Source organism: Podarcis vaucheri (assembly GCF_965113315.1).
Source record: "Podarcis vaucheri genome assembly, chromosome: 12".
Lineage (NCBI taxonomy): Eukaryota > Metazoa > Chordata > Lepidosauria > Squamata > Lacertidae > Podarcis > Podarcis vaucheri.
The window spans coordinates 51,358,615-51,384,669 of NC_138750.1; the positions used below are offsets into that span (position 1 = coordinate 51,358,615).

Genomic DNA, 26,055 nt, shown 5'->3' on the forward strand with positions numbered 1-26,055 from the left:
ATGCTCCTTAAATGATTTCACGTTACATATTTAGAACATAGATCGCTGATCTTGTGACATCTTAGTATTAGACGACACATCCTGTTCTGTTGGAGAAAGGAACTCTTATTCTGAGGAAAGGAAATAACAGACTTTTTCCTCCTTTCAAGAGAAGTGCTCTCCTAGTTGATCAGTTCACTAATGCACTGCAAAACTGCTATTTTTGCTGTTTTGTGGCAATTTTCTCTCCCTCTCTGTTCATATTGAGCACTGCGTCTAATTGCTTTTTCCTTTTTCAGATGGACCATGATCCTAGGAACCCTGCTTATATAGCTGCTCAAGGCGCCCTGCCTTCTACGGTCACAGACTTCTGGCAGGTAAAAAGCCTTTGTTGAACTGCTTTTAGGAACATAGGGAGGTGCTTCACCTTGAGCCAGACCATTGGTGCATCTAGGCTAATATTACCCTGACTGGCCGTGGCTCTCTAGGGTTTCAAATGGAACATTCCCAGTCCTAATGGAAATGTCCGGGATCAAACTTGGGAAGTTCTGCGTACCAATCAGATGCTCTGCTGGTTCATGCTGCAGCCGTCCTTTCACAATTGCATATACATTTCTAACTACATCTTAAGCATAACAGTATTGCGAGCTGCAGCAAAATACAGGGTTGTAATATCATACATGTAATATTAAAAACCTGCACTGGGTTGGGTATAGCTATGGCGGTGATTTTGTTTGTGGACAAATGGATTCGGTTCAATGTACACTCCGTAGACATGCAAGCGGGGTCTGCGTATTAGGGTGAAAAATACCCCTACCCATCACATCACAAAAAGGCCGAAAGGGTCTCCTCAAGGGCCATGGAGCAATTTTTGCTGTGCTAAATGCGTCTGTGTGTGGAATCTTAGTATGCCAAGTTGAAGCAAGCCTGGGCTGTGGGAATAGAATGGATATCAGCAGAATTTGAGGTGACAATTGGGTTGTCACATTTGGGGTGGGAGAAGGGAGAACTGAGATGAAAAATGGTTCCTACCTAGGATCTGCTGAGAAGAGAACATCATGGAAACCCCAAGGAAAAGTAGCAGTCACTCAATTCCTACCAGGAGGTTTAGGGAAGTGTGCTACGATCCAGATGTGGCCTTATTCCTATGTAACAATATGTGCACAGGGTTGGAATATGTCGTTTGCTTGCCACTAATGCAATTTTCTAATTTTTCAAGTACTTTGTAATGCAATCCTAGAGCTGCTGAAAACCAGATACTTTTATACATCAGTAGGGCTTCCCTCCGGACCTAAATAGGTGCTTTTTAAAGTTTAGCATTTCATGTTATATAAACCTTTCCCCATTAAATCCTTAACTGAGTTGGGGGCTGAAAGAAAGAAAGAAAGAAAAGATAGAGGGTCATATTCACCTAAGCTTTACTCAGAGTAAATCCATTGAAATTAGTGAATATGCCTCACTTAGGTCCATTAATTTTAGTGGGTCTACTCTGAGTAAAAGTTAGTTGAATACCACCCAGAATATCTGCAAGTTCCTATATATGTGTGTGTGTTTCAGACTAGGGGGAGGTTCACACAAGGGCAGAATCCCAAATCCTGACCACTGTTTCATGAACCAAACAGCTGATTCACTGTTGCTTCTTTAAGACTTAAGATATTCAAAACTGCTGCTTGTTGGAATTTTAGAATTCCAACACACTTGCAAGGTTTAAAAAGATTTAAGGTGGGCCAAACACAGATCAGCACCCTATGTCAAAAACAAAGCCATAGTTCACCTCCCCCACCCCATAATAGTCTTACTTGGGTCCCAGTCTTCAGTGTGTAGCTGGAAGTGTGGAAGAAGGAAAAAAAATACTCTTTTTCCTTGCACTTTGCAAACCAAGCAGGCTAGCAAGCTCTGGATTGCACCTACCCACCTCTGCTTCCATTACAAATGGATCTTTCTGGCACCCCCTTAACTGAAGAGAATGGGCAGCAGATTTGCTTTTTGTTTTGCTGTGCTTTTCAGATTCTCCCAGGGTAGAAAATTCATTGGGGGGGGGGGTTATGATTGCAAAATAAGGAATACTTAACACCAAAAACCCCAAGTTGCTCTACACCAAAGAGGTGTCATTTGAAGGTCCATGGTATCCAGGTAGCACTTATGCAGCTTGATGGAACCCATTTTCCCATGGGCCCCTATTCTGATTATGAATTCAAGGCTCTTTTGAAGCCCGCAGTAATAGCAGAACAACCCTACTCTGGAGTAGATCAGCCTCACAATTGTGAATGGGTTGGACAAGAAGGGAAGTTTATGGGGGAACCAAAATATAACCTGTACCTCTCTATCAGTGGGGTTTTACTTAGTGTTGCAAACCAGTGCTCTTCTCCTTATTTCTCTGCAATACTTTAATTGCCAAAGTCCATAAAATTGAAATTAGGATATCTGGTTGGCCTGAGTTAGGAAGGGTAGTTGTGAGGAAACTTGCTTTTTAAAGGCTAATCCTGATGTTGCTTTTCAGTCCTATGGAAAGCAACAGCCGTGAGCTGAACATGTGCCATATCTTACTATTTTCAATGTTCCCTAAGATTTTTTAATGTTGAATTTGAACTGGGGAACCTTTGTGGGAACCTGTCTTGCTAGTTTTGAAAGAGCTTCATAGGCTGCCGGTTTACAAGACCAGTTCAAGATACAAGTCCTTACCTGGGTACCAAGTTACTTAGGACTGCATAGGAATCTAAAGGAACCCCTCCTTGATTTCAGCCCTCCTAGACGCTCACTTCATCCGCTGAGGTCTTCAATTGGGCGCAGCTATAGTGTTCCACCTGTAGAACTTCCTGCTCCAGAGAATTTGCCCAGGATCAGCTTTGCAGTTATTTAGGCACCAGCGTAAAAACAATGAAGTCAACCAGGTGGCAACAGAGGTGATGAGTAAGCAAAGCTAGGGTGCTTCAGGAAAGCTTTTCTGGGGGCTACTGAGGAGTGAAATAGCCCTTCAGAGTGATGTCTCCTGCCTCCTGGTGAGCTCTGTTCTAATGACAAAGTTTGGATGTTGGGCTTGGTATGAACTTCAGGGGGTACTATCAAGTCTCCTGTTGCCTCTCAGACTCATGTCGTTGTGAAGGCAGTATCTGCATAGCTGCAGAACATGTTGGGGGAAGCATCTGTCTGAGGGCATGAGCAAGAGAACTTTTAGCAGTAGGGATGGAGGTTTCTCAGTCCCTTGGGCTTCCACCACCTTCCCCATGGAATTCAGTGGTTGCTTCCCAGAATGATCCAAACTAGGCACCTGCCCATTGCCAGGGTCCAGGTCTCCTTTGGTAATAAATAAGTGCTGGGTCCAGGTTGTGGGTATGAAGCTAGATAAAGATTGAATGTCTGTCATGTCGCAACCTGTATGCAAGCACAAGCCCATTCAGAACTGAGGCCCACAGGTGGAATCCAGCAACAACATCTGTTGGCTTTCCATGTATACAGCAAGATTTTGAACAAGTGATCCCAGAAGAGGTACAGTTAGGTGACAGACTGCTGTGTGCCTGGATTGGATTCATTTTAAGAGGGAGTTGAGGGAGGTTCTTCTATGTTTGGGGTAGGAGATGGGAATGGGAGACGAATACAAAGAATGTTTAATGCAGATGTTTAATAGCACATTATATTAGACATCCATCTTTAGTTAATTTGTAGCAGTTAGTCTACCTGGTCAGCCATTACAAATGTTCCACTTGGCCCTTTGAACATATATTCTTACAGAAGAATGAGGGCACCACAGACTGGCCTTATTGTGAAGCATATGATTCAGGAAGCAGGCGTCAAAGTGATAATAGTGTTTCTATATACATTGGGAATTTCTCAAAGAGCAACATGCTAGAATGGTATATAAACTTAATAAATAAAATAAATACCTAAATATTATTAGAAGTCTAAGTTGTATTTTCCCCCAACATCAATTATATTGCTAATAAAATATTAGCTTAGGGAAAAGGATAGGAGAAAATGTTGGGGAGGTGGGGTTAATGGGGAAATGGTATAGACATCAAAGTGTTAAATATGACTGCAATATCCTAGAATTCCATTGTTAGAATTCAATTGTGGCGTTGATAGCGTTGAGTGTCATGTACCTCATAACATGACTTGGAAAGAAATATGGTACCCTAGAGTAAATTTGAAATTGTTTGTTGAAATTAACTTTCATTTGGATTTATGCTTAAGGAAATTCTCAGAGATTTGAGGAAGTTCCTCTGTCATGAAATGCTCTTCTCCCTGTGTCTTTTTTTCTTTCTTTTTTTTAAGCCCATGGAAAAGGGATGCCAAACTGTAAGGATCCCTCTCCCTCTCTCTAAATGAGTGGGCTTTCATAATGTTACACTTGGGTGGCACAAGCAACTGCTGGATGATTAGTTTATGACCTAGATCATTGTGTTTTTATTGCACTCATAAAAACCGTGTTTCTCCTCATTTTCGTAATGGCTTCATTGAGCTTCTATACCTTCTAAAGGCACATTAAATCGTTATATGATAGAAGCACCAGCTAGCCTGGCCAATTTGTGGTGGGGTTTCATTTTTCCTATACTACAGATACAGTTAAAATAAGAGAGAGAGACTGTAGAATTCTGTGGAATGGAGTGTATGAACTAGTGTAATTGGCAGCATCTTTCAATTCAAGGTTTTGCTGAAATTAATAAAAAACCTCTTAAGGAAATAGAAAAACGACCCTTAGTCGTTATTTGTTGCTTTAGATCCAACATACTATTTTTGCATTGTCAAGAATTTGCAGCAAGATTATGTATACTCTCTGATTTCAGTGGAACCAGGAAATCACTTTGGGAATACAGGGTCAGCATAGAAAGTTTTACTCTTTCCAGAGAGAGAGGTTGTACAAAAAAAGTGTGTAAAAGTAGTCCCTAGCATTACAATATACCTTTGTCTTTGTCTTAATGCTATCCAAAATTTGTACAAAGGCTCCCCCCTTTTTTTTCCTTTTAAAAAGAGTCATTGTTGTGTAAATAAAGCAAATGAAATTAAGGTAAAAATAAATCCCTGTGCCACAAAGAAGGAAGCTTTTAATTGAATGTAACATCCCTGTGCTTCTTATCCGAATGCCCCCTTTTCTTGTTTACTCCATTTACATTTCAATGCAGTTGCTTATAAATATTTCTGCGAAATAAACGTAACCCTTTGCAGTAAGTCCAATTTCCTTTTCATGAGATAATTTTGTATGCTAATAAAAAGACAATGGAAATTGCATGCAAATATAGCATCAATGTACACCACAATAATGAAGACTTTTCTTGATTATGCAGCTCCATATTAATTCAGGAGGGTTTTTGTTCAACAACAGGCTGTTTTTCCAGCACAGATATACTACCCTAGCTTGTTTTGTTGCTTCTATGAATAACATCTAGCGGACCTTTAATTGAGAGTGCCTTAGATTCTTGTTTGCTTGCTCTGGGGCGACACTACATTATTAAACAGTCCCACTGTTGAAGTTTCCTTGTTATCATATGTTCATGGTGATATCTGTATATTTTGGGAAAATATAGCCCAGAGGGTAGGTTGCATTATATTTTATTTTATATGTATTTCTTGAAAATTTTATGAGCCAAATCTGAAACCTGTAGTGTCGATTTTTGCTACTGAGTTAGACCCATTGACTTATTGTAGGATGATTCATTTGGGATGGGAGGGGAAGAATAAGTATTACACCAATACAACTCCAGAAGGCAACTGGTTTTTGTTTTTCTGTCTGCTGTTTTTCTAGCATTAATATGACAGCTCAACTGATTATCTTTTAACATGACAGGCATCTAAAAGAAGCAGCATTTCTCTTTGATTTAGCATGACAGATTTTGCTGCTATTTTGTTAATTACACACATCCATATTGGGTTTGCGTACTGCAACCAAATATGATGCAGCAGACTTTCTACGAAAAGCACTATTGTTTCCTCTGCAAATTGGGAGTGTGAAAGTGAAAAAGAACTGGAGATAATTGTAAAGAAAGGCGTAGAATTTATTTTAGAAGTATTTGGAGGAATTCTTTGGAGATTCTTTTAATATTTCATGTGAACATGCAAAATATGATGCTAGTTTATTCAGAGATTTGGAAGCAGCTGCAGAGAAAAGTGTCTAATGAAAATGAAATACATTTCCTGTGAATGGAATAAATTTCGATTGTGTGTCTGAGTGCCGTAATTATACATGTCATGCAGTAATTAGGCAGTCACAGTGTGGCCACGGTGTCTTTCTTTGTGTGCAGATGGTCTGGGAAAACGGCTGTGTCGTTATTGTCATGCTGACACCCCTTGCTGAAAACGGAGTCAAACAGTGCTACCACTATTGGCCAGACGAAGGGTCAAACCTCTACCATATCTACGAGGTACTTAAACAAAATATCTGCTTGTAAACCTGACAGTAAGTGTGTGGATTGATTTCATACAGAGGAAAATATTGCTTAATGGGATTTGACCTGCAAACTGAGCTGAGGTCTACCATAAAATGCAATCTTGTGGTTCTTGAATCATTTCAGCTTCATTGAAAATTCTATGCATATCTTGATAGAACGGTTAGCAGGAAAGCAATTCTGTACAGATTCTAAATATATACATGACCAAAGAGGTTTGAAAATTAGAATGCGCTCGCGCTCTCTCTCTCTCTCTCACACACACACACACACACACACAGATGCACACACATTTAAAATACAAATAAGGGGGGAATTAAAATGTATACATTATAAGAAAATATTGTGCCTATAAATATTTAACAGCAGCTGTAGGCTCCACACCCTATCAAAAGGCCTACCTATGATTTTGATAATTAAGCTAATTTTTGTTTAGCATTTTTTCAATTCAGAACTGTAGATGTACATAGCTGCGACACCCCAAATAGCAGAATGCACTGAGGTGGCTGCAGCAATCTGGACCAGGCATTGTGACTCCGCTATAAAAGCTTACTAAATAATATAGGGTGCCAAGTCCTGAGCGAAACCTATTTCAACCATAATTCCTAACAGATAGCGCATAGGAGGTAGACCTCCACCATCTTTCTCATTCTGTTCACTTGAGAACAACACACAAAAACGTATTAGGGATTAAATTTTTGCTTTGCAAAAAATGTGTATATTACGACAAATTGACCAGTAATGAGCTGCTGCTGAAAACCAGATACATTTATACATCAGTGGGGCTTCCCTCTGGACCCAAATAAAGGTAAAGGTAAAGGTACCCCTGCCCGAACGGGCCAGTCTTGACAGACTATGGGGTTTGTGCGCCCATCTCACATCTATTGGCCGGGGGCCAGCGCTGTCCGGAGACACTTCCGGGTCACGTGGCCAGCGTGACAACGCTGCTCTGGCGAGCCAGAGCCGCACACGGAACGCCGTTTACCTTCCCGCTGGTAAGCGGTACCTATTTATCTACTTGCCCCCGGGGGTGCTTTCGAGCTGCTAGGTTGGCAGGCGCTGGGACCGAGCAGCGGGAGCGCACCCCGCCGCGGGGATTCGAACCGCCGACCTTTCGATCGGCAAGCCCTAGGCGCTGAGGCTTTAGCCCACAGCGCCACCCGCGTCCCTCTGGACCCAAATAGGTACCTTTTAAAGTTTCCATCCTGACCACTACTTTGTTGCAGGCAGGGCCTCTGCAATTGTTGATTCTATTAAAACAGATATGGGGATCCCATAATGCTCCAGATGTTGAACTCCAACTCCCATGGGCTCTGGCCAAAATGCCTAATGGTCAGGGCTGGATAGAAGTTGTAGTCCAGCAACATCTGCAGGGCCATGTTAAGTCAGTTAAAGCAAAATTTGTTTCCTGTGTGTAAAATTGTCTTGCCAGGTTATACTATACAGAAATACTTGGAATAAGCAATAACTAATGGCAACACTTCTTGAACAAATATGGCCTCACTCTGCTTTGTATTTATAGATTCCAGCTTGATTCTATGCATAAGTCAAACAGCCATAGTTGTTGACTTCTACATGCATAGGGGAAGAGTTTATTATACACAAGTGGCAAGGGGAGAGGAGGAATTCAGTGGGGACTGGTAGGGCAGACCTCTTTTTGTGTGTCTCAGATCGTCAACAAGCAACATTCGATAGAGATGTTTAAGGAATTTCCTATTTGTGAATGCAAACTTAACTCGAACAGCACCTCCTGTACGTTGAGGTGTGGATTCTAATGTCATTATCCTTTGCATTTCACCCTACTCCAAATTTTGCCATGCACTTCTTGGCTTAAAAAACAAACAACAACTCAAAATACATTTTGATTCTGTATTTTAGGATAAAATGGAAAAAAAATGTGCATAGGGTTAAAATAAAGGCTATAAATGAGTAATTTGCATTCATGGTTTGTTTTTAAAATGCATATGTGCAGAAATGGGACATGAATACATGCAAAAGTGATGCAGAACAGAAATTGATTGAACCAACCATGCTTAAGTATGGATAGTGAATCTGCTTCTCTAGGCATTATCTGTGTCTGCTTCTAGGTGTGCATCTCCTACAACACACGTGTGTGTTTCTCTCACTTTCAGAACTTTCTTTGGTGCAGGATCAGCTCTGATTCTGCTTAATGTTAAAGCAGGATAAAGAAGCAAAGATATATATTTGCTAAGATATCTATAAGCCTAAATTAGGTCGAATTACTGGTGATCGTATTAAAACAACTTAAGATAAGAGTTTTTGGATTTAAGCAGAATTAATAGGCTTAAATCAAAATCAAATCCTATTTGTAAATGGAATGAAGCAATTGCCATGCCGGTGCGCAGCAATCCTGTTCTGGTATCGCAGGGGCCTGATTCTGCATTGGGAATACAGTGCTACCTTGGTTTACAACCGTAATCCGTTCCAGAGGTCCGTTTGTGAACCAAAACAGGTTGTAACCCAAGGCGCACTTTCGCCAATGGGGCCTCCAATTTTTTCCTCATAATCCCAAAAAATAGGTTGTAATCCAAAAAAAGTTTGCAAACCAGGACATGCACTTTTGACTTGTTTGTGATCCAAAATGTTTGCAAACCAAGACATATGCAAACCAAGGTACCACTGTATTTAAAACTGCTATGCTGTGCCTGACCACTGGTCCATGTAGTTCAGTATTGTGTTCAAAGCTTCAAGGCGTCTAGGGTTGAATCCAGAGCCTTAATGAAAAGCATATCCCTTACCACTGACAATGCTAGGTCCATCCAGCACAAATGTTTAGGCTTGAGAGACAAAACGCTTTTTTAAGTTATTAAGACTAACCAGCTGTTCATCAAATAACTCGAGTCACATTACTTCTCTGTGACCAAACAGCAGGGGCAGTCTAGTCCATTTCAGTGTGTGAGGCAAACTAGGAAAGTTGTTGTTCTGTGTCCCCAAACCCCCACTGAAGCCTCACTTACCGGGGTCCGTGGGTCAACCTCTAGGCTCCAGCGAGATCTTACAAGAGCCCCCATGGGATCCTGTGAGAGTTTCATGAGATTTCATTGGGCTCTTGTGAGAAGCTCCTCCTTCTTGCTTCTCTGGTGGGTAGCACCCACGTTTTGTAGCATTTTATTATTGTGTTGTTTATGATAATAAGGGTTTTTTATTGTGTTTATTGCTAGTTTAATAGCATAGGCTATTTTATGTGGGCTTTCTTTGCTTGGAAAAGTGGCATTTTAAGTTCAGACAACTTTTCCCATCAAAGCAGATTGTCAAAAATAGGTATTTGAGTTAAAAGAAAATAAATTTCAAGTAATAAGCAAAATAAGAAAAATTCCTAAATAAGCCCACTCAAACAAGCCCTGTCCAAAAGAGGATATTTTGAAATGTCAGATATTCCCAATAGATCATACCATGTGTGTGATTATCTGCTGTATTCCATATTTAATTCACTTATTTATTTATTTTTTTGTGCAATGGCAGGTAAATCTGGTCTCAGAGCACATTTGGTGTGAAGATTTCCTTGTGAGAAGCTTCTACTTGAAAAACCTACAAACCAATGAGACTCGAACCGTGACACAGTTCCATTTCCTTACCTGGCATGACCAGAAAGTGCCCACTTCCACAAGGTCCCTTCTGGATTTTCGCAGGTACAACACAAAGAGTGAATAGTTTTAAGTTAGGTGCATAGTGGCTGGTGAGTCAGACATGCTTCTGGGACTGTTTCTGAGTGCCACCTAAAATGCCATCAAAAGTTGTTCATAAGGAAACTCGGATATATGAATCCCTCCCCCCCCCCCCAATTTCTTTCTAGGTTGAATAGCTGCCCATAAGTTCACATTTTTAAAAACTGCCATGCAGAAGAAATAATCCCACTTAAGAACCCGGTCGGGAACCAATGAATTATCCTAAACCATTGGATGCTTTGAATGCTATGTTAGCCATGGAGTTGTAGGCAGATGTAGTGGTGCAAATAGATTCTGTGTATAAGTAAATAATGGCACACTGTATTTTTAGTACCATGATCAGTGTGCTGACTTGGAATCTAAAGCAGCGATTTTATCTATGCATAACGTGTTTGTTTGCATTATATGCAGTGGCCACAGTAGGGAAACTTTGCCTGCACAGCCAGGCATTGGCATTGCATGTGTCTGCCTTCAGGTGCAGTTCATGCATGGAGCTCTTTTGCTAAAGTCATGCCAATGTGTCAAGGTAATGTCACCATGCCCTGCTTGGGGCATCAAGCAAAATGAACCAATTGCATGAATTAGAACAAGGTTAAATATGAAGATTAAAGATGCCACGGAAAGCATCTCATAGGAGAAGCATCTTAAAGTAGATACTAAAGTGGCTGCTTCTTGTGGGTTGAGAAGCCATGAGGTGTACTAGTCTACCTAGCCCTCTCCATCCCAGACCTCCTAGGGTTAGGAGTGCCATTTCCAGGCTACCGTGTGTATTGAAAACATTTTTGGTCACTTTCGCAGTTGTTTCGCAAAAAGAATCTGCTGCCTAGTTTTGGGTAGTGGCCTGGTATTGCTTTTGATATTCCAACTGTCTAGGTAGCTTCTGAAATTCCACATTGTTTCTAAGGACTGTCCCTCCTCGCATTTTGAAGGTATGCTAAGATGTTGTTTAGCAGAGTTCATTGACAGTCTCATGCTAGTTCATTGGAATGTGCAAATCGCAGTACCGCTTATATGAAAGTTCTTCAATGTAATGCTACTTCTGATTAAAATACCATTGCTGAGTCCTCTGAACTTGCACTCTTAAGTAAATGCTCTTATGAGGCATGTCGTAAAAATGCGCACTGGCACATTTAAAAGGGGGAATGGTCTATGTGGCTTACAGTTGCGTCTTGAAAAGCTTTGCGCATGTTGATTTATGTTTGCAGGCTACATAAAGACCCACGGTTGAATCCTGACTTAACTTAGTTGCTTTTAAATTAGTGGGATTTGTCATGACTAGGTGTGATTAACTTAATCTGAATCCAACCCACAGATTTTTCAGGTTTCTGCATTGTTTAAGTACCAGTGTTGCAGTTCTACATATCCAGGTTTTGCTTACTTCAGTTAAATAAATAAATAAATCAAAATCAGAACACCAGCATTGGTAGACAGCAAGAATTTCTTCTTGCTGCAGTCACCAAGGGGTAAAGGTTACAAGCCCTTTTTCAATGCTCCGTCAAAGGCAAAAGGCCACAGGAGTAGAGGTTGGAGTGACTGAGTTAGAAGCCAGCTGGTTTTAAAAGAAAATAAAATGAAAATGTAATCTCTATGTAGTGGAAGTGCTTTTCAGGTAAAGGTTTAAAAGCTATTCACAGTTTGTTTGCTTTTAAATAGAATCAATTTTATATATTTTAAGGGAAACAAAACCCTCCATGCTCTTTTTAAAGGGAACTTAAGTATATTGACAATCGTAATTACCTTACAGCTGAAGCAATTTAAGATCAGCCAGAGCAATAAATACTCTGCCTCCCTTGATATTGAAATTTAATGTCTCACACTTTCAGAAAAAAGTACCTCTGGCTTAGCTACTTTCCTTTTTTTGCAACTACAGATAGATAAAATCTTACTAAGTGTGACTCCCATCCTTTTAATGTTTTGACACGCATCTAACATGTTTATATACAAATATATATTTGTAAATGTATGTATATTTATATGCTTACATAGGTATGTATGTATAGATGCAAATATAAACAACTAAGAAAATATCACCAAGAAAAATTGGACACACCCCCCCCAAATTAGCTTGTCCCAGAGCTTCTGAAATATATGTGCATTTTTCACTCCTGGAAGCTAATTTTGTGAGATTCTGAAAACAACAAGCTTGCACTTCTTTTTTTCCTCTATATTAGACAATGTTTCAGATTGTATTGTGTTGAGTAGGTGAATTAAAATATTGTGAAATCTAGTATCAATTGGTGAATGAAGGCAGATTTTTCTTCCCTCCATAAGCTTAAAATATCCATGCAGAATGCAGTGCTTGATAAATGAAACTTCTCCTGAAAACACTGGTCAGTTTTAATGGTTATAGAAACCTAATTTTATTTTGAACAATAGACCAATCGTTTAAACTCTGGACTAGCTTGTTAGTCATGCACTGATAATGTGTAATTAAATATTCCTTGAGCCCAGAGGGAGCACATTTACACTTTAAAGAGACACTGCTAAGCTAAAAGATAATTAGCATCACATGTGAGGGCTTTGCTTAAAATATATATTATGCTATCACTGCTTGCTGTGTGCAATGGCATTTACTAACACTGCTCACTTTAAAAATGGTCAAATTCTTATTTTGCCAGCTAATTAGCGGTTGCCAGTGTCATTTTTGTGATGTTGCAGCTAGTAATATAAGCCCAGTTGCATAGTCACAAAAGTGATCATTGGAAACTGTGACTCTGCTGCAGGGACAATATGGGAAACCCCTTTTCTGAGCTTCTAACGACCTCTGACCTTTGCTTGCTGATGGTTTGCATGGTGATTTCTTTTTCACTCAATGAACCAAGGGTTGGTTTGTATTACTAATCATTCTTTCCTAGTTAATTCTTCCTCCTCTTCTTCTCCTCCTCTTCCTCCCTCTTGAAGTGTGTGTGCGTGTAAATGTATATATGTATATATGTATGTATGTACTTTATTTGGTTCCTGGTTGCTCCTGGGTCCAGGAATTAGGTATTCAACCTATTGAGGAGTTGTACTTCCTCTGAGGGAATAGGTTTATAGTTTTGGGGTACTCCTGGTTCCAACTTGTCACTGGAGTCTCAAGTGGCTTCTAGGAGGGCTTATGCCAAGCTTAGGCTGGTCTGCCAGCTCTGACCGTTCCTGGCTCAGGATAGCTCCCACCTGGACTACTGTAATGTATTCTATGTGGGGCTGCTCTTGAAGATGTTCCAGAGAATGCAGCTAGTGTAGAATGTGGCTACTAGGTTGGTAAGTTGGGCAGTCCAATGGATCATGTGTCACTGGTCCTTAGAGAACAACAATGGCTGCCAGTGAGCTACTGGGCCCAATTTAAGGTATTAGTACTAACATATAACGCCTTAAATGGCTTGGGACTTAATTACGCAAAAGAGTACATTCTCCAATATCAACCAACTTGAACCCTATGATGGTTCCACCATCAGGGTTGCCCGGTAGGCAGTTACCCATGACAGGGCCTTCTCAGTGGTGGTCCCGTCTGTCAGTTTCCCTCACTATTAACTTTTAGGAGAAATTTAGAAACATTCCTATTTAAGCAGGTGTTTAATGGTTTACAGTTCTATCCCTGGCAAACCTGAAATAATTAGTTTGACAGTAGGTGATTGATTTTAGATGTTTTAACTGTTTTTAGAAGTTTTAATTGTATCGTTTTAGTATTGCCATGTTTGCCACCCTGGGCTCCTTGAGGAAGGTGCAGCATATAAACTTAATAATAAATAAATATTAAAACACCCAGAACCTTACTTTATCCAAAAAGTTTTTTTTACTGAATTTGAAAGGACTAAACTTTGAATGAAACCATGTATCTCAATGTTCCAAAGCTATTTCTCAGCAAAGCTTGTTTTGAAATAATTATTTTCAAGTGCCTTCTGAAATATGAAATACGATTCAGGTGTCAATAAAAAAAGACAAATTATGCTAAGTTGCCCATATGATTATCTATAGCCATGCAGATTTTTAATGGGCATATGTGGGAAACAGCAATATGAAAATAAATGTCTTAACACTTCTACCTAGTCATCAGAGTTGATTAACGCTTCACATGCCCCTGTGATGAGTAGCCTGCTGTTGGTTGCTGTAAAGTGTGAAGGGCGGAATGCAACATCCCTAAACACACAGGGACAGGTCCACCAGGGAGCCACAGTGCTAGCATGTGTTCATCTGTGTTTGGAGAGGCACATCTCTCAGTCACACAGCAAACACTAACATACCTGCCATACCACGTGAAGTGTAAATTGGCTTTTGCTGTGCATTCAGGAGACCAACCGTTAATGAGCTGCTGGTCGTGTATTTCTAACCCAAGGCCTTTTTTCCCCAAGTCCAAGACTATGCTATTTCAGCTTAATGATAATAATGAAAGTATTACCCTAAGAAAAGGATAAAATGTTAAACTTTGACCTCTCAGAAAGCCTTTGGCTCTAATTGATCATGCTACCTTGATTTCAAACCAGTGTCTGATATCCCCATTCTTTAGGATGAGAACTCAACCATTCATTGTACCATTTGATCCAGCACTTAACATTGCAAGAATGCACATTACAGCAAATATAATTCTGCCCATTAATGCTGCCATACTGTCATGGTTGCATTGGTGGTTGGTGCCCATTGGGACTGGTGGGTCAGAAGGCAGAGGGAGCCCAACGGTAGGCAGAGGAAGAGCCAAGAACAAGCAGAGCGAACAAATGCTGGTTTTGTCCCCATCCTCCTTCTCCCTGCTGATTTCTACCAGGGCATTGTGGAAATAATGAGGAGGAAGCTCACAGGCAGTGCCCACCCCTTGGACTGCTTGTAAGTGATGAATGCCAGGCAGGTCTCGGCCTACTGAAGGTAGATTAAGGTTGGTGAGACATTGCCCCATTCACCCAAACAGATCAACCTCTACCACATGGTTGGGGTATAAACCACTGAACCTCTTGGGCTTGCTGATCAGAAGGTCAGCAGTTGGAATTCATGCAACGGGGTGAGATCCCGTTGCTCTGTCCCAGCTCCTACCAACCTAGCAGTCCAAAAGCACACCAGTGCAAGTAGATAAATAGGTACTGCTGTAGCGGGAAGGTAAAAGGCGTTTCCTGTGCTCTGGCTTCCGTCACAGTGTTCCATTGTGCCAGAAGCCGTTTAGCCATGCTGGCCACATTACCTGGAAAGCTGTCTGCAGACAAACTCCAGCTCCCTCGGCCTGAAAGTGAGATGAGTGCCGCAACCCATGGTCACCTTTGACTGGACTTGGGCATTTTAGTGCCTCAACCTCAGTCCAGGGGTCCTTTACCTTACTACATGGTGGGCAGTTGGCAGTACCCCTTAGGTTAACAATGCCTCCATTTTAAATGGAAATGCCCTGCCCTTCCATTATGGATATAGTGCTTTTGCTAACTTCAAACTATGGTCAAAGTGGGTTTGTGAACTCTTGATTGGGCTTAGTGTTAAACTAAGCCCTGTTCAGGTTTTCTGTTACTGGGTAGAGTAATCGGGCAAGGGGGGGAGGCATGTACTAGCTCCACTCCCTCATTGCCATTCTAAATTGCCATGAACTGGAGCATAGCTGTGTAAAGAAGGAATTCTTTGCTATTTAGAGCCCTGGAAAAACCAAAAGTTCCTCACTTTACCATGATGGAGGGCAGAGCCCAGACAATCCCTCACATGATTATGCCTGAAGGGCGATAGTTAGTGAAAATATCAGTGCACCTGCCATGCTAACCAGCTGTATGCGAAACCAAAGGGAAGAGGAATGTCAGCATGAGATGGGAAGAGAGGGAACCTACTGAGCATTCCTGCTAATCAAACCACAGTTTGGTGATGTGACCATGTTGAGGTCTGCACTGAAACAATACTACAAGAATGATGACCCTTGTTGAGAGGCAGCCTTAGTGTGGAAATGGAAAAGGCGAAAACTAAAGAGCCAAAGAGCCAAGTTGGGTGCACTAATAGGCTTGGGAATCCCTAGCGGATTTGGGATTTTTTCCTTTTGAACGGCAGATCCCCTTGTAATATCACAAACTGCTTTTGGAAGACACTTAGATTTTGAAAGCAGCTTGCCATGTGGCATTGGGATGGCTTTTTGAGAAACAAAAGCTCAGTGTCCCTTTGGGCACGTTGGAACTAATTTTGTGGTCCTTTAGATTGAAGCCATAGTCTGGATATGCTTTGCCTAGAGATGCCACTGCTTCAAAAATCTCTCCTATTTCTGTGGTATGTTTTGAAGATTTATATTTGTAGTAAGCCCCCAATTGCACTTTGCAGAAAAAAGAGGGAGGTTTTTTAGTTTCATTGGGCTTTTATTTAAAACCTATAGCCCAATTGACACAAAAATATCCTGCAGAACTCTATTAGTATTATTATTGTTGTTGTTATATTAAATTTCAAATTTGTATACCACACGTCATCTGAGGTTCCCAGGGCTGTTCACAGCATAAAATATAGAATAAAATCATAAAGTACATATTAAAAACAAAAATGAAGCAATAACCACCCACAGGATCTGTGGGCTGCTGGGTTTCAATTTTAGATGAAATACTTATTTCTCATTTTAAATCTTATCTGTGATCGTTGTTAAGGACTTTAATCTGATGCAGTAGAGCTGCTCTTATGCCCATCCTTGCAGCAAGTTTGTAAGATAGATAACTAACATTCCCATTTTACAGATGAGAATTAAAGTTGAGGCGCTAAAATGCCCAAGGCAACTTTGTGATGTGAGGTAAAATAGGCTTAGCTGGATTCTATTTCTCTGAAAAGCAGAACAATGAAGGCCTCAATGGTCTCACGACTGTCCCCACCCCCACCCTGCTCTTTCAGGAATACAGCTTCTACATTTCATTTCTAAATACAGTTACTTTGAAACTAAGAGACGTCAATTTCAGTGAAAATGTGGAAGAGCACCAGTGCAGAATAATTGCAAGATTTAACATAAGAGGACTAAATTTATTTGTACTCTTCTACACACGGCATGAACAGCAAGAAACCAGGGCTAAAACAATCTTATGTTGATGTTTTAAAAACAACGCCGCTGATAGCATTCTTTTTTTCATTGTTTCTTTGCTGAAAAACAGTATATTTCAGCCTTATCTCATGCTGTTTTAGTATGTGGGAGTTACTGAGGAGCAGAACGATGTGCCCAAATTGGGTTTGCAGCTTCTGCATGTATGTGAAACCAGGTTTCCTCACAGTGAGGAACTGCATGCACCAAATAGGTTCTTTGCATTTCCAATCAAGCATCTAGCAGTGTACACACAGAGACCTTTTTCAAAGATTAACTCCTACTAATCAGAAGCAAGTGGGGGGGGGGCCTTCTACTTGATTTCCCCTTTTCTGCCAAACAGCTGATTGGTGAGGTTTTAGCTTTTGAAAAAGTGCTCTTCAAATGGAATATGCCATCTATCAACTGTAGATTTTACATTCATTTGCATTACAGATGTGTGCAGTATATTTTAAAAACTGTTTTACTGTTATGTGTGAAAATTCTGTTTCTTTTGACTCAAGAAATCAAGAAGACATGTATGTACAGGAGCTTCCATTTGCAATAGCCCACTGGGTTAGCACGAATGTTTACATGGTCTAGCATATAACTAATATGTCTGTGTTGTAACACTCCCATGTGATTTGGGCTTGGCTTTGCATAAAGGCAATGGGCAGCGACAATGTTGTTTGATAGCCAGACTGACCGTTTAAAGGTTGCTATTCTCGGACTATGTAGGTTTATCTATAGCAGTGTCCACTAAAAAATGTGCCCCGATGGCTATTTTATAGGAGGAATGATTGGAGAATTGCACCCATTGCCCTAACAATTTCATTAAGCCTTTAACTGGGAAAACGGGTTGGAAGATCATAGCCTATGTTGAGCTACTTTAATATGCCAAGCCATCTTTGGGGGAGGGCGTTAAAATGTGGAAGATACTTTATTTTGGAATGCTTCTGATGATTACCTCAGAAAGTAATATATTTATCAATGTCTATATTTGTTTTATTACAGAAAAGTAAACAAGTGCTACAGGGGTCGTTCTTGTCCGGTAATTGTTCATTGCAGGCAAGTACCATTTTCAACCCACCCTCAAAAGAGGCTCACAAGGAGATTGCATGGACTGAACAAAATATGCAAATGATTCTGTAGCTTGATTTGCCAAATGAGCAAAAGCTTATTGTTCTGCCCCAAAAACATTTGTATTTGCTGATGAGGAGAGTCTCTAGTAAATGGGGAGATTCCTCACACTTCAGATTTCATCATGAAAATATGAAAGTTGCTTAAGCCTATCAGAAATAACCAGCGGGGTCTCAATACCATGTCAGCAGCAATTCTTCCTTCTCTTTCTGACCTACAACAGTACAGTGCACACAGGCACCAAACAGCACTATCACATACCTGCTTAGAAGTAAGTCGCCTCAAGTTCAATGGGGTTTTACTCCCAGGTAAATCAGTGTAGGATTGTAGCCTCACCCTCTCTGCATCTGTAAGTAAATAGGCCCTGTTACTTGCTTGGCAGCTCACTGAACATTTATTTCAAAAGCCTTCAAACATTACTTTCCCCAGTACCGCGTGTTACTGCTTTGAGAGAAATATCATCATACAGTTCAGGCATGGATTCCATACTGTTCAGTTCAAGGACTGGTGAGGTATGGAAGACTCAGAACTGGGGGACCCAAGCTGCCTTTATTGGGTCCATGGCTGCATGTCTTTTTCCCTCCATGGTCATAATGCCACAAGCTCATAGGAAGGGAAGATGTTTGAGACTAAGGAACTGCTAAACAGAATAGACTTCTAAGAAGCATATTATTTGGTAAGCCAGCTGAGAATTTGCTTCCAAATAAGAGAGTTCATAGACTGTGGTTTATAACCAGAAAACCCTGCCAGTTTTGAGGCTCCGTTGCGTAAAACTCAGGGAATTGTGCCATTTTCAAGACTCTAGTAGACTTCTGAATTTGCCTGGACTGGCATGGTTTATTTTGCTATAAAAGAGAAGAAGCACATGCCTCCTAATTTTTACATATATTACGATATCCTTGTCAAATAATTTTTTTTAATCGCTCAATTATTTCTATTGACACTAAGTCCAATGCCTACTGTCAAAACGTTAACTCTGTGGTTAAAAACCACACCCCTGACCTAGTAAATTGTACTTAAATCAGAATGCATTCAAAACTACAGTAACACCACTGTCTTCTCCCCACACCCCTCCAGTCCAGAAGTAATTTTTGTAGGTAAAGAAAATCAACAAAAGCAAATTATTTTAAGTGATATATCTCCCTCCCCCTCTCTCCGTCAAGCACAGTCACAAAAATGCCACCTTAAAAAATGGGGGAAAGGGCAAGAAAAATTGATTGCTTAGAATCTTAAGTTTGTATACTGGCAACATCTATGAAAACTAACACCTTTCCAATTAGAAGCTGGTTTCTGACAGCAAATGGAAACTGCTTTCAGATTAGGGATCTTGATATTTTCACATGGATCACTCGGAAGTCTCCAAAATTATCCTGTGTGTTCCAAGGAGGGTTAGAAATACTTTCAGAAGCTGCATGTTATTTCCCCCCTAACCAAGACAGCTACTATATTAAAGAAAAAGGAAATTGGCAGCATTTTCCCCCAAGCCCAGGTGACTAGTATCCAATTAATTTATAAGGAAACAATACAACCCCCCCCCCCCAGTTTAAGAAGATGCAAGTGATTTTAAGGTTGGTTTGTTGACATGAATGTTCCTGTAAACTCAGATTACCGGGGAGAGCAGTCATTTGGAGAAGATGCTATTCTGTCCTTTTAGCTTTTCGCTAACAGACTTGACTGAACAGCTCTTGATCATGGATACTTGGCTTCTAAAATTACTCACTTTATCACAGTACTGTTCAAAAATATTTGGAGACGTCTTTCCAAAATAAGCAGGTATTTACCCTTAACGAAAACACAAATTCATCTTGCAGAATTGTAGAGTTTACCCAAATAATAATGTAACAGCTGCCAAGCTTGTGAGGACAGTTTGTTAAAGAAAGCTTGTCTAACGTATATCATCCTTCCACCTCAACTCAGCCCTTTATGCTACTATACTTCCAGCATCGCATTTCTGTCGGGGTTTTGAGCATGTTGAATTGATCATGTGCTATTGTTGTTTTTTCCCCTCTCCCCCCCCCCCCTGTAGTGACGGTGCGGGAAGAAGTGGAACCTACATCCTAATTGACATGGTTCTCAATAAAATGGCCAAAGGTGAGAATCGAAAGTGCTGTCGCTTTTTGAGTTCTGAGATGTGGTGGCGTTGTCATGGCAACGCAGGCGCAATATTCGCAAAAAGGGCCTCAGATAGATTAGAGGCAAATTTTACCCTCGCCTGAATGTTCTCGGGGCTTTTTTTATTTTGTTTTCCGATGTCCGCAGTGATTAAAAATGAAGCAAAATTTCAGCCCCTGGAGGTTTATATGAATGAATCTCACACATGTGTGGTTGGATTTGTACTTTCACAAATTTACATAACTTTTATTGGCAAAAAATGTTATGAACTACGCAGTAAATATTTATTTAGTTTTGCCCTACATTCACTCTCTGTGTAGTATGCAGCAGTTGACATTCACCTGACCGTAATTTGTGTTCAAGGGCTTCTCTTGCTTTGAAGATGACAGAAAACTGAAATAAGCAAGTAGAATATTTTGACCTTTTTGAAATATTTCTCTTTATGCTCCTCCTTTCCTCTTATGTGACTGACTTGCTCAGTTAGGAAGTTTCCACAGTATTCCGGTGAAGCTGCAGAACCCATCAACTAGGCCACGGGAGTTGCTATTATATTAAGCAATATAACATTATTTTCTGGCCTTTCTCTTGCTTCTCTTTAACATCAACCACCACCTCTTTCTTTCTCTCTCTCTCTCTCTCTCTCTCTCTCTCTCTCTCACACACACACACACATTGTGCTAGTGAAGTTTTTCTCTTTTTTTAAAGAATTTTTATTGGTTTTTCACCTTTTATATAGACAAATACACACACAAAAAACAAACAAAAAAAAAAGACATGTATAATTTCAGAAAATCTTATTTTCCTAACCCTGCTCGCTGACTTCCCCCCACCCCCTCCCTTGCATCCCTATTCCCAAAATTATGTCAGCAAATTGGTATTTCTCCTCTTAACCATCTTAATATTAGTCCTTTTATAAAGAAAAATAATTTTTTTCTAAGTTGGACCCCAGTTCCCTTCCATCGATTTCCCATTTTGTCCTAGATAAAAATCATATTAACTGAACCCCATGGTCTTGAGTGTTGTTTTTTTTTTTTAAAAAAAAAAAAAAATCCATTCTTCCCTCCCTCCCATCCCCGGTTTTCGTCCCTTTCCCAATACATAGTTTTTCTCACTACTTACTAGGAAAAGATTTACCTGCTTATTTTTTACATGTCATGCTTCTGTTAGACATGGGGTCAGGACCAGCCTAGCAGGGAGGAATGTTCAGCATTCTGCATGTCTTGTTTGCTCCACGCTTACTCAGCAATTAGCACCCTGAAGCCAAATCCAGTCTGCTGGGCCATGTCATCAGGTGCCCCTCCCAATAAGAGGTGGAGCTCCATAACATCTCTTGTAGTAGGATTGGTTGTAAGGGCAGGATGGAGCCTTGCTCCTTCACCCCCTCCCCTTCTCACAATGGTTTTCCAGTAGAATGGAAATGGAATACTGTCCAGGTAAGGTAAAGGTACCCCTGACCGTTAGGTCCAGTCTGGGGTTGCGGCGCTCATATCGCTCTATAGGCCAAGGAAGCCGGCGTTTGTCTGCAGACAGCTTCCAGGTCATGTGGCCAGCATGACTAAACCACTTCTGGTGAATCAGAGCAGCTCACGGAAACACCGTTTACCTTCCCGCCAGAGCGGTATCTATTTATCTACTTGCACTTTGACGCGCTTTCAAACTGCTAGGCGGGCAGGAGCTGGGACCGAGCAACGGGAGCTCACCCCGTCACGGGGATTTGAACTGCCGACCTTCCGATCGGCAAGCCCTAGGCTCTGTGGTTTAGACCACAGCGCCACCTGCGTCCCACTGTCCAGATAGTATACACATAATCATTTAAAAACGCTTCCAGGACAGTTGCACCAGCAAACAATTGCCTACAGTGGTATGTTCCACACTAAGCCACTTTCACTGGGTGTTAAGAATTCAAGACCAAGCATACCTGCAATGCTACCTAGATATCGATTGCAATTCTTCAGCAATTCCTTCCATGACTAATGAAGGATATAAATTTAAGAGAATAAATGTAAGAAACACTCTCCCCCCCAAAGACACTTCAGTAGGAACCAAGCTAATCCAGGAGTGAAAACATTTGGTACATAGTGTACTTGCTTTCAACAAGATCCCTCAATGAAGACTCCTGAGTAAGCTTAGCATAGCAATTCCCTTGTCAATCAGGAGTTGGTTAAGTAGCAGGAAGAAGAGACTAGGAATAGAACTCTGGAGAGGTGCAGAATGTGGAGTTCTCCCAAGAGATCACTATTGTGCTTAACATGTTCATAAATGATCTAGAGTTAGGGGTGAGCAGTGAGGTGGCCAGGATTGTTGATGATACCAGGTAGTTCAAGATAATGAAAAAGAAAGGGAGATTATGAAGAACTCCAAAAGGATCTCTCAGTGCTGAGTGAATGGGTGGTAAAATGGCAAATGCAATTGAGGATAAAGTGATGTATGTCAATGCAAAAAAAAAAAATTCAAAAAATTCACATATAAGCTCAGAGGGTCTGAACTGGTGGTGACTGATGAAGATGTTGACCTAGTATTACACAGCCGCTGTGAGAAAGCTAGAGATCATTCGGAAAGGAACTGAAAACAAAACTGTTGTTATCATGATAAAAAAATTCCTTCCAGTAGCACCTTAAAGACCAACTAAGTTAGTTGTTGGTATGAGCTTTCGTGTGCATGCACACTTCTTCAGATACACACTTCTTCAGATACATGTTGTTATCATGATTCAGTTATACAAATCTATGGTGCAAACACATTTGGAATACTGTGTGGTTCTGGCCACCTCACCAATGGGTATCATAGAGTTGCAAAGAATCATAGAGCTGGAAAGAATTCAGATAAGGCCAACCAAAATCATCAAGGGTATGGAATAATTCTCATATGAGGAAAGGCTACAGCATTGGAGACTTCTTGGTTTAGAGAAAAGGCGAGTCAGAAGTGACATGATAGAAGTCTATAAAGCTAAGCATGGCATCATCTTCTTTTTTGGCGATTACTTGTAGCTGAGTAAGATTGTCTTCCATGAATACGGTTTTAACAATGAGTCCGTAAGAGACTGTGGAGGCCAATTCTGGCTCCACACGTCCTTCTACAGAGGGGACATGGGTTTCCGGGTGGGAGTTGATCACGGTGTGGATTTCCAAGCGTGCCTTCCTCTTGGCACGTTTCTCCCTTGCATCCTGAGCATGAGTGTCTTCAAAGCCCATGACACCTTTGGTAAAGGCTGTTCTCTAACTGGAGCGCTCGCAGGCCAGTGTTTCCCAGTTGTCAAGTGTTTATACTACATTTTTTTAGATTTGCCTTGAGACAGTCTTTAAACCTCTTTTGTTGACCACCAGCATTACGCTTTCCATTTTTAAGTTCGGAATAGAGTAGTTGCTTTGGAAGACGATCATCAGGCATCTGCACAACATGACTAGTCCAACAAAGTTGATGTTGAAGAATCATTGTTTCAACACTGGTGATCTTTGCTTCTTCCAGTACACTGATATTAGTTCGCTGTCTTCCCAAGTGATGTGTAAAATTTTTCGGAGACACCATTGATGGAATCTTTCAAGGAGTTGGAGATGGCGTTTATAAGTGGTCCATGTTTCACAAGCATATAGTAAGGTTGGTAGTACTGTAAACAAGCATTTTGGTTTCCCTGCAAATGTCCTGGTCCTCAAACACTCTGCACTTCAATCGGGAGAAAGCCACACTCACAGAGCTCAGGCAATGCTGGATTTCGGCATCAATGTTGGCCCATGTGGAAAGATAATTGCCTAGGTAGGAGAAGTGATCAACATTTTCCAACGCTACACCATTGAGTTGGATTTGTGGTGCTGCAGAGGGGATATTTTGTACTTGTTGGTACAGCACTTTTGGTCCCAAGCATGTCATGGAGAAAGTGGAAAGGGGGTGTGTGTTTTTCCTCTCGTAACACTAGAATACATGGGCGCCCAGTGAAGTTGAATGTTGGAAGATTCAGGACAGAGAAAAGACTGTTCTACATCCAGCACATAGGCTATGGAACTTGCTCCCAAAGTTGGCCGTGATGGCCACCAACTTAGATGGCTTTGAAAGAGAATTGGGCAATGTCATTGTCAGGGAACTACAGACAGCGAGGGAGGGAGGAATGGGAGGTTACCGGGAAAGATCCCCTTTGATCAGCAGCTTTTCGTCTTCAGAGGGATGGGAAGGGGAAGAAGGGGGGTCAGAGGGGAGTGATTCTGAGAGGGAGGGGGTACTTCCGAGAGCCAGTGCCTCTCGTCACAGGGGAAGTAGGAGGGGGCTGGGAAGGTGGCTGTGCTGGCCCCACCACAAGAGGAAAGATGTCAGATGGAACAACTCTCCATGATGATCGGATCGCTTTTTTGAACTGCTTGTAAATAGGCCAAGAAGCAATAAAGAGTGTAAAATATGGCTGGGCTTCTGGACTGTTATCTCTCCTGAGCGCCGCAACTCAAGGCAGCTGGCAGTTCTGACAGTCATAGAGGTTAAGGCTATCAATGGCCATTAGCCACGATGGCTATGCTCTGCCTCCACAGTTGGGACGCAATAATGCTTCTGGATTCCAGTTACTGGCAACTGCAGGAGAGGAGAGGCTGTTGTGCTCAGGCCCTGCTTGCCAGTTTCGCACAAGCATCTAGGTGGCCACTATGAGAACAGAACACTGAACTAGGTGGGCCCATTGGCCTGGTGGCTCTTCTTGTGTTCTTACTACAGCTTCTGTATTGCCTCCTAATTAAGACACGGGCAGAAAAGCCTAGCTCATTCTGCATGGCCGTGGGGATTTTAAGCTAGAGTTTCTTGAAGAGCAGCTTTTTAAACTACATGGCAATGCACTTTGAAATTGAGGGGACTTTCAAAAGCAGTTTATGACATGACACGGGGATATGGTATTTAACTTTAAAAAAAAACGGGGGGTGGAGGGGGCAGAATCAGGTGGGCACGCCTAAGCTTGCAAGCATGTCTAAAATAGTGTTGAATGAGATTAGTTGCTTGCTTTCTGATAGCTTAGCTTGCTTGATAGGAGGTCAGCAGTACTAAATACTGAAAGGCGAAGCAATGGCTTACATATTTACCGCATATTGGATATCTGTGTTGAGAGGAATGCTGTATTCTTCCCAATGATACCTGCACCTCCAAGGCATGTATAGGAATTAACAACTGATTCTAGGAGTATTCAGTGATTTGTATTACGCCTTAGGCTGTAGAAATGCAGTCCAATTCATCAAAGCAGATAATGATGCGGCTAATAGTTGCTTTATGCCGAGAACCATAATATTAAGTAATAACATATGTGCTAATAAATACCAAGTAGTGTTAAACCATAGGGTGATCTCCTGTTTTACTCGTGACCAGACCCTGAACATGATTTAGTTGCGTATCATCCAGAGGTGTGTTCTACAGTCAGCATCTAAACAGCTCAATATGGAGCTCTATTATGCCCCATGCCAGACTCTTTCCAGTAAAGCAAATTATTTTCTTAAATGCTCTAGCCATTAAAGGTATGAGAAAACAAATTGTAGCAATAAAATACTACAAACCACGTCCTGCAGTTAGCAGAAAAGGGAAAGCTGCTTTTATTCATACCTGGGTTGCTCTTGATCAGGAATCCCCAACCCGCGGCCCTCCAGATGTTTTGGCCTACAACTCCCATGATCCCTAGCTAAGTAGACCAGTGGTCAGCAGTGATGGGAATTGTAGTCCAAAACATCTGGAGGGCTGAAGGTTGGGGATGCCTGCTCTTGATAATAAACTTTGTGTCCCCATTTTGCACTGAAATAGTGAAATTCCCATTATTTACCTTCCAAGTGGTCTGGGCAGAACTAGT

The 26,055-nt window shown here is 41.2% G+C and overlaps 1 protein-coding gene and 1 long non-coding RNA gene across 5 annotated transcripts in view; one reads left to right on the top strand and one right to left on the bottom strand.

Moving 5' to 3' along the window:
• Positions 1–26,055, top strand: part of PTPRN2 (protein tyrosine phosphatase receptor type N2) — a 628,995-nt gene that overhangs the window by 582,982 nt on the left and 19,958 nt on the right. Inside the window, exons 17-21 of the mRNA XM_082192202.1 lie at positions 279–356; positions 6,213–6,332; positions 9,840–10,006; positions 18,018–18,071; positions 20,170–20,234. Of these exons, the coding sequence (XP_082048328.1) occupies positions 279–356; positions 6,213–6,332; positions 9,840–10,006; positions 18,018–18,071; positions 20,170–20,234 (484 nt within the window). The remainder of the gene's footprint in view (positions 1–278; positions 357–6,212; positions 6,333–9,839; positions 10,007–18,017; positions 18,072–20,169; positions 20,235–26,055) is intronic.
• Positions 1–26,055, bottom strand: part of LOC309515122 — a 124,962-nt gene that overhangs the window by 9,901 nt on the left and 89,006 nt on the right. The window contains exons 2-4 of one of the 4 annotated variants that reach the window (XR_014212294.1): positions 18,405–18,490; positions 2,662–3,536; positions 363–911 (exon numbers count right to left, since the gene is read on the bottom strand). This is a non-coding gene — a long non-coding RNA (uncharacterized lncRNA). Of the gene's footprint in view, positions 1–362; positions 912–2,661; positions 3,537–9,992; positions 10,094–18,404; positions 18,491–26,055 lie in introns of those variants that run through there. The other 3 variants (XR_014212293.1, XR_014212295.1, XR_014212292.1) reach the window with 3 other exon arrangements.